Source organism: Nymphalis io, chromosome 1 (assembly GCF_905147045.1).
Source record: "Nymphalis io chromosome 1, ilAglIoxx1.1, whole genome shotgun sequence".
In the NCBI taxonomy this organism is placed as follows: Eukaryota; Metazoa; Arthropoda; class Insecta; order Lepidoptera; family Nymphalidae; genus Nymphalis; species Nymphalis io.
In genome coordinates, this window is record NC_065888.1 from 10,377,817 (window position 1) to 10,386,056 (window position 8,240).

The 8,240-nt window shown below is 30.6% G+C and overlaps 2 protein-coding genes across 3 annotated transcripts; one reads left to right on the forward strand and one right to left on the reverse strand.

Annotated features, from left to right (window-relative positions):
* The first annotated feature begins 374 nt into the window (after positions 1–374).
* LOC126781048 (cyclin-dependent kinase 10) lies at positions 375–4,160 on the forward strand. 2 transcript variants are annotated; one of them, XM_050505855.1, is made up of 8 exons: positions 375–530; positions 609–727; positions 801–873; positions 949–1,123; positions 1,300–1,502; positions 2,653–2,880; positions 3,271–3,489; positions 3,909–4,160. In XM_050505855.1, exons 1-8 carry the CDS (start codon positions 521–523, stop codon positions 4,103–4,105), a joined length of 1,224 nt encoding a protein of 407 aa, XP_050361812.1. In that variant the 5' UTR covers positions 375–520; the 3' UTR covers positions 4,106–4,160. The 2 variants fall into 2 exon arrangements, with proteins under 2 accessions (XP_050361812.1, XP_050361895.1); XM_050505938.1 differs by having other exon boundaries at positions 3,944–4,160.
* Positions 4,161–4,195: 35 nt separating this feature from the next.
* Positions 4,196–6,694, reverse strand: LOC126778608 (uncharacterized). Its single transcript, XM_050502621.1, has 5 exons — positions 6,557–6,694; positions 5,712–6,466; positions 5,257–5,445; positions 4,404–4,512; positions 4,196–4,332 (listed from the first exon to the last, which is right to left on the reverse strand). The coding sequence occupies exons 1-5, from the start codon at positions 6,692–6,694 to the stop codon at positions 4,225–4,227; spliced, it is 1,299 nt and encodes a 432-aa protein (XP_050358578.1). The 3' UTR covers positions 4,196–4,224.
* Between the last annotated feature and the right edge of the window lie 1,546 nt (positions 6,695–8,240).

Consider the following 8,240-nt stretch of genomic DNA (forward strand, 5'->3'; position numbering starts at 1 on the left):
GTGAAAAATTTGACACTGTAAAAGTCTTAAAAAAAGTTTAATAAATTGGCATATACGTAGGTATTCGTCTCGTTTGAAGTGTACTTAGGTATTATAAATATGTATTATATGCATATATTGTAAATATACAATAATAATTTATATTTTTTTAACTAACATTTTGCTTAACTTTACTATTTATTGCTAAATTTAGTTTCATAAATACTATACAACACATTTCTGTTTTATTCAAATTACTAAAACGGACGTATTTTAAGGAAAAATCTACATTTTAAAAATATTCAACACCCAACGAAATGTTATTTTAAGCGTTTTCGTTTTAATTGACACAAGTTTTTATATTGAAATTATAAAAGTTGAAGTCATGGCAACACTGTATTATTATTCTATGACTGCATCGAGCTAAGCTAGCCGATGTTTTGTTTATATTTTTCAGTAGCGTTTGTAAAAATACTGTAATTAAGTATATAGGTATATTAATTCATTAAGAAATATATAAACAAAATATTTTTATTCAAATATGTCTCAAAGTAAGTACTATTTTTTTAATACATATTGGTATTCCACAAAACATTGCTTCGTAAATGTTATAAAATTTTTTGTTCAAGACTCGGAAAAACCACTATCGACTCAAGATGTTGTTGATCCTACGGGTCCTGCAGCTCGTAAAGGCGTACTTACATCATTCAGGACAGGGAAGATTATGGAAATACCTGAAAAAGATATCGTAAGTAAATATAACCTTATAACATAAAAAAAAACGCTTAAAATGGACCTTAACTCTGCTTTGACATTCGCAGTTAGGAAGATGCAGATTTGTTGGAGAATTCGAAAAATTAAATCGAATTGGAGAAGGCACATATGGCATTGTTTGTAAGTATTCAATTATATGTTCAATTAATTTTCCTTTAAATAGAAGATTCATTTTTATATATTTTATTTAAACAGATAGAGCAAAAGACAAATTAAATGGTAACATAGTAGCGTTAAAAAAAGTTAGAATGGATGTTGAAAAAGATGGATTGCCACTGAGTGGTCTGCGTGAAATCCAAGTATTAATGGCTTGCAGACATGAAAATGTTGTTCAACTCAAGGAAGTTCTTGTTGGGAGATCACTGGAAAGGTAAATATTAGTGATGAAAAATTATATTAAAGTCACAAAACAATACATATATTGCAAATACATTATACTTCACCAATACTGACATGTGGGTGTTTAATATTACTTTACAACATAATATACTACATTCATAGTAAATATATTGATGTGTGTGATGACAGTTTTATTTTACATTACAGCATTTTCTTATCGATGGAGTACTGTGAGCAAGATTTAGCGTCTTTACTTGACAATATGTCTTCACCTTTCACTGAATCACAAGTCAAGTGCTTGATGCTACAAGTATTAAAAGGATTGAAATATCTTCACTCTAATTTCATTGTGCATCGGGACCTTAAAGTATCCAATTTGCTGCTTACTGATAAAGGATGTGTTAAAATAGGTAAGATTTATTTCATTCTAAATCTTTTTGAACATGTGTATTGTAATGTCAAAGATCCTCTAAATTTGCATTTGCTAAATTCATCCTATAGTGTGAGATGTAAACCTTCTCAAAAAGTAAGTACTTAGCTCAACTGTGGGACATTTGCAAGCTGAATTTTATTTTACCTTACTATTGATAATACTTTTCATACATGATAATAAATAATGATAAATATACATGATAATGTTGTGTGTAGGCTGAAATATAACTAAAAATAAATAGATTTCTTCTGTGATCAGAGAAATTAGAAAACAATTTAAACAAATTTTATTTTGACTTCTTTTTTTTTATCTAAAATGGACATTTTAAAATGATTGATGTAACAAAACATACTACAATTGTACAGTTATCATACAAAAAAAGGATCTACAGACAAGGGTCTTATTATAAATTGTCAGTCAACTTTTTGAAGTACCTAATCTAAGAGGTTTAATTTGCCAGCACATATCCAATAATTCGGGAGAATGTCAGTAGCCCATCACCAATTCCCTCAGGATGCAGCTGTAGCAGTTAGGGTCTTCTCTCATGCCAAGAAATTGTACCACTTTTTTCCCAGTATAAAAGGGAACCATATGAACACATAGAAGTGGCAAAACAATATTTTAAAGTACAGTGTGTTATTATATGAGTCAAGATTTTCAATGTGGCCATTATTTGTTAAAAAAGGTTCCGACACAATTTTGACTACAGTGATAGATCACTATGATTTCAATTCAATAGAATTAATATGGGCTCAAATAAAGGTACTAGTTAGAGAAAAAAATAAATCATAGTTTATGGTAAAATTAAAATGTTTTATTAAAACATAGCTAGAATATCACCGAAAAAAATGTACAGCCATGGTATCAATATTGAAGATAATATGAAAAAATAGAGGGCATCTTCGACAGACTTCTGGAATTATCATTTATTGAAGTTTTCAAAGAGTCTAGCAGTAAGCATGATGTATCAAATAATTTAAAATGTTCCTAAAACAACATCAATATGCTATTTTTGTTTACATAGTAAGCATTTTCTATATGATCACTGTACTTATTGCTAGATATTAAGCAGCCAAATTGTGTAATTGGTGTTGTTGTATTGAGTTATATTTTATATTTGATTTCAGCTGATTTTGGCTTGGCTCGATGGTTAGGTGCACCTGCTCGAAGTGCTACACCAAGAGTCGTTACTTTATGGTACAGAGCACCTGAATTACTTCTACAGTCACCAAAGCAAACCCCAGCTCTTGACATGTGGGCAGCAGGATGCATACTCGGTGAACTATTGGCTAATAAACCTTTGCTTCCTGGGAGGACTGAAATTGAACAGCTTGAACTCATTGTTGATTTGTTAGGTAAGCTTTTCTTGTTATATAAATTACAAGAAGGTTTTCTAAAATATTTTTAATCTTGTCTTGATTTTTACTAAGGTTATCAATAATTAAGTATTTGTGTATTGTAAAGGTACTGAACTTTTTAGTTTGTAGTTTTATAATATTGGTTTGTTGTAATATCAAATTGTTCAAATCTATGCAAGCATTTACTGTTACTAACATTTACATACATAAACATTTGTATTTATTATTAGAGCAAGAGTACTATATTGATAAACTGTTGTATTTTTTGTTTTTTATTGAAATCTTTAAGATTTGACCATAAGAAGATTTATCTTTTTAAATGTATCATTTAAAGAACAAAATAAATTGAAATTATATAATAAGTTTTAAATTAATACTTACCTCCAGGCACACCATCTGATGCAATTTGGCCAGAATTCAGTTCATTACCAGCATTACAGAACTTTACTCTCAAACAACAGCCATATAATAACTTAAAACAAAAGTTTCCCTGGTTGTCGGCGGCTGGTCTACGTCTACTCAATTTCTTGTTCATGTACGATCCCAACAAGAGAGCTACAGCAGAAGAGTGCCTCCAGAGTTCATACTTTAAGGAACAACCTTTGCGTAAGTAATAAACCTTTTTGTTATAATTGAATTTTAGAAAACATAGATAACCATAAAAAATTAATTGTTTGTAAATATTTTATAAGCAAATGAGAATCTCTATACGCTTGATAATTTCTTTCCAAATCTACTGATACGTCAGGAAGCCAAAAAGGTATTGTTGCTTTAAATATTTGCTTAACACTTTCTGGGGCAGCCTACAGAAGTCATATAATTACAAAAAAAATACGCACCTATATAATCGTTTCTTGTGTACTGTCCCAAAAAGTGGAAAAAGGCATTTTAACTTTCAGTGTTAAATTTTCAATGTGTGAGAGAATTAATTGAATGTCAATGCCAATTTAACTTTGCATGCAATCAAATTATTTATTTTTACATTTTTATTTTTGCTGTAATAACTCATCTTATTGTAATTCTAGCATGTGATCCGAAGTTAATGCCTAGCTTCCCGCAGCACAGAAACATGAAAGGGCAGCAAAAAAGTAGCTCCTCCTCCTCCAATCAGTTGAACATACCTCTCTCTAACTTGAACACTGGAGCTAACGACCAGACCAACAACTTGCCGGCTATATCAGACTTGTTAGGATCCCTCGTCAAGAAACGAAGACTAGAATAAACTTATGTTTACGTTTTAGTATATAATTCCAAATAAATGAAATGATATAATTATAGTCTTTCCTTTTCATAAAATTTTACTGTTTTTGATATGATTTTCTTTCCTAAGGTTTGTTTTTTTTAATCTGACGAATCGTTATCATCTGCAGACAATCCCATTGCTTGTCGAAATTTTTGATACTTTTGTAGAGAAAGCGTGTCATTGCTTCTGCCTTTTACTTTTTCTTTCTAAAAAAAGAGTTATTAATTTAAACATTGCAAACCAGCGTTACTCTTATTGATTTTAAAAGTGCGCTTACGAATTCTTTTTCTTGTTTTTCAATGTTTTTCAATGTTCGAATACACTGCGAGCAGAGTATTACATCTTCCATGTGATTTACAGTTTTCTTTCGATGATGATGTTTTAACCTGTGGCAAATAGAAAATATTAAACAAAAACACTATCATGATGACACAAAAAAAAACAAAAGCAAAAATGACTATATTCTTCAATTATGTAGATGACACTGAAGAGGGTTAACATTTTTATTATAATGAATCAGTATACTAATTCGTTACTCAAAAATCGGAAGCTATTAAATTAAGTAATTTAGTCGCGTTTTTCAAAAGGTATAACTTACGTTAGTTAAGTTGGCCGTACTGAAGTTGGCTTTCAAAAACATTCGTAAATGTTTAGTCATATCAGTCGTAACGGTAGTCGCCAATATTAAGTCAAAAGTCAAAAATAACTATTCGCTATTAATAAAAGAAGATAATGAATTTACGTCTTCGTAAGGTATTCGTCACTAACAATATAGTATCGCATTACAACAATAGGTGTATTAATATAATAATCGAAAGAATAAAAAAAAAACTTGATTCGTAAACGACAATAACGCTAAAAGGCTATTTATGTTACTGTAACTGTACACGCTTATTTTTATATCTAGCACGAGTACCTATCGCCCTTCGACATTGCAATTTGTTTTCTATAAATTGTCTGCGCAGCCACACTACCTTCAGTCCAGCAACCTAAACTGCGCCTTTTTGTATATATCAATAGGCCGACCATGTTTATTGCATGGCTACGGAATCATAAAACCTATTTATTTATTTGATGAAATTGAGGCTAGTCATTTCTTTTGAATATTGTTTGTTAATAAGTCTACTTACAATTTTCCGCAATAATCACACTGAAATTTGTCCGTTCGATGTATTATTATGTGCCACCCTAATTCCTGGTAAGTCGGATAGCGATCGGAACAGCGCGGACAGGTAATCTTGCCTTCTGATCTGCCCCCATTACTTTGATGTTCAATCAACTGTTGTGATGTTTGGAAATTTTGATGGCAGCTGTGACATCTAAAAAAAATCAATTGATTTTTTATTAGCTTACTTGAAAATCATTAAGTACATGACAAAAGACTTGACATGGACAAAAACCAATAAACTTATATTCAATTATGTTTTTGTATGTTCCTACTAACATAAAATACAAGGTACGCGTCTAAAAAAAATATTGAATCACTTAAAAAACCCTATATATTAAAACTTCTTAATTACATTGAAGTAAATACACCGATAAACAAAGATAACTATGTTAATGAAACAGTGGATATTAGTCTTACTTAAAAATATTTGGCTGTAAATGATAAGCCATATGTTCAATGATCTTTTTTGGATAGAAGTAGTGAAATTTTTTGTCACAGCACGTTAAATATCCTGGAACTCCGTGCCTTTCTTTATAGTGCTTCATTAAAGATCGAAAGTGAAATCCTATCTCGTGGCAAATGCAGCATTCCATTTTATAAAATAAAGTTATTTGCTTGTCTAAATCGGCTCCTTGCTTTACCGGGCGACCGTCTATTAATATGATATTATCCAATACTTCGTTTGAAAAGTTATTAGTTTCGATATTGTTTTTATTTTTCTCTATCGTTGGTGCCTTTGGTTCTATAGGGGACGATGCACTGTTAAGAAGTAACCTATCTACGCTTTCAGTTTTTGAAAACTCTTCTAGTGGCATTGCTTCTAAAAATTTTAAATCGGATGGTGATTTCTTTTTTTGGTGTTTTTTGCATGCTTTTGCGTCTCCTTGGTGAAGTTCTGTTGGTGGCGATTTTGGAGGAGGAGAAACCGGTTCTTTTCCTATTTTTGATTTTGTATTGAATGTCTTGTGTTCTGACAGAGATGCGACGATAGGGTGCATCTTTTTGTCAGTCAAATTTCGATTATCTTTATTGATATTGTTGTTATCTTTTATACTATGAAAATTTAAAAACTTTTGTGTTTTTTCTACGTTGACAGCATAAAGATGCAAAGCCCCAACTTGCTGAAGACATTCGTGGCATATTGCCTTTGGAAGGTTATCATCAGTTCGTATCTGCAAATAATATTGAAAAGAAAAAAAAAATAAGTTCATTGAAATTATTCTAATATTATAAATAGCTAGTAGATATCTAAAATCACTAACAACAATATCAAACAATCTCTTTATTTTTCTCTTCATTTCAGCGCTGAGTGGTTTTAATTGGGCAACATCGTTACATAAACACAAGCGACACGACAGTTCGCGGACAATAGTTTTTTCAAAAGACGCAAAGTCATTCATACTGATAATTTAATTTTTAAAAGGCTATACTATAAATTTGGCTATTGCTTAATTATCCATAACAATTTGGTTTGCTACTGCTGTAGGTTCGGTACAAAAGAGTATAAAAATTCCATATGGTAGATCGTTACCCATCTAAAAGACATTTGTAACTTTTTTATAAAAATTAGTAAGAAGCGGCCAGCTTTTTACAATTTGAGGAATGAATATTGAAAATATATATAAGCGCTTAAACTCATCTAGTCAGATCTAGACGCTGTGGGAAAATTTTAAAATATTCAGATAAATCAATATTAAAATAAAATATTTCGATATAGATACCCTAATTACTATTATAATATATTTTATAAAAATTGTCGTTGTTTATTATAAATAAAAAAAAAAAAAATTATTATATCATCTTTTTGATATATTATGGGTTTTTACCGCTTTCTTCGATAGACTGTGTGTGCACCTTTCTGTCAACTGAGATTTTCGCGCCCTTGATCGTCGACTGCACGAAGTTTCTAAATCGCCTCCATCACACTTCAGTCTCTTCCTACGATAATGCTACACACTACACTAACACAATAGGACCGAACCTAATAATATAGTAAACAGTAACAGTAACAGCCTGTTAATGTCCCACTGCTGGGCTAAGGCGTCCTCTCCCTTTTGAGGAGAAGGTTTGGAGCTTATTCTACCACGCTGCTCCAATGCGGGTTGGTAATATAGTAAAGTTACCATTTAAATACGGATTTGAGGAATATACGTCGAGTTCACCTACTTTTTTGCATGTTTTACACTTGAGTAATTCAGACTTTTATACGCAGATCGTTTACGACTGGAAATAGTAAAATACAAAAAGTTTCTCTTCGCACCATAGTAAAAATACTTCATCAGTACTTTGATGGAGTTAGCATATATGGTACGAAGTCAGTCAACTAGGTAGCATATTTAAAATGAAATCCAAGTTTTATTTATTATATATTAGTAAAACTTGGATTTTTATATATATATCGACTTAAATATTATAATAGTGTTACAAGTATTCTTAAAACATTATTTAATGTTTAGAAACCAAAAAAAAACCAAAACATGAACTATTCAAATAACGAACATGTCTGTTAATTAATTCCCTGTGTCTTCTTTGAATCTTAAATGGCTGTTTGATTAATTATGTAATCATAATCATTTACGGTACAATGATCAGAGCAACAACTTAGGATAAAGTTGTTCACAGGTTTCCAGTAGGTAATCTATAGAAAATTAGTGACGGTTATGCTAAAGTTCAATAAGTTTAGAAGTATACTCCAATAGGACTGACCCTAATTTTCAAATAAACATAACTTACAGTGTGAGTTAAGTTAATATAGGAAACGTCTATTTTAAAATATATGATACGGCTTTAGAAGTTATCTTAGGGCCTGTAAATAAGCTACATAAGTATGAAGTTGTAGTAAGAATATAAATAAAATTATGTAGTTAAAATAAATATAAAAATTACAAGTGCAATGGTTCTACGAATTATTGTTTATATTATATATAAACAATAATTCGTAGAACC

What these genes read in the sequence shown, in the direction of transcription:
- LOC126781048 (XM_050505855.1), top strand. An exon ending in GTTGGGAGATCACTGGAAAG is followed by an intron (nt 1,124 to 1,299) that starts GTAAATATTAGT and finishes TTTACATTACAG; the next exon opens with CATTTTCTTATCGATGGAGT. An exon ending in TAAAGGATGTGTTAAAATAG is followed by an intron (nt 1,503 to 2,652) that starts GTAAGATTTATT and finishes ATTTGATTTCAG; the next exon opens with CTGATTTTGGCTTGGCTCGA.
- LOC126778608 (XM_050502621.1), bottom strand. Translation starts at nt 6,694, where the DNA reads ATGAATGACTTTGCGTCTTTTGAAAAAACTATTGTCCGCGAACTGTCG. An exon ending in AGAGATTGTTTGATATTGTT is followed by an intron (nt 6,467 to 6,556) that starts GTTAGTGATTTT and finishes TATTATTTGCAG; the next exon opens with ATACGAACTGATGATAACCT. An exon ending in AAAAACAAGAAAAAGAATTC is followed by an intron (nt 4,333 to 4,403) that starts GTAAGCGCACTT and finishes CTCTTTTTTTAG; the next exon opens with AAAGAAAAAGTAAAAGGCAG.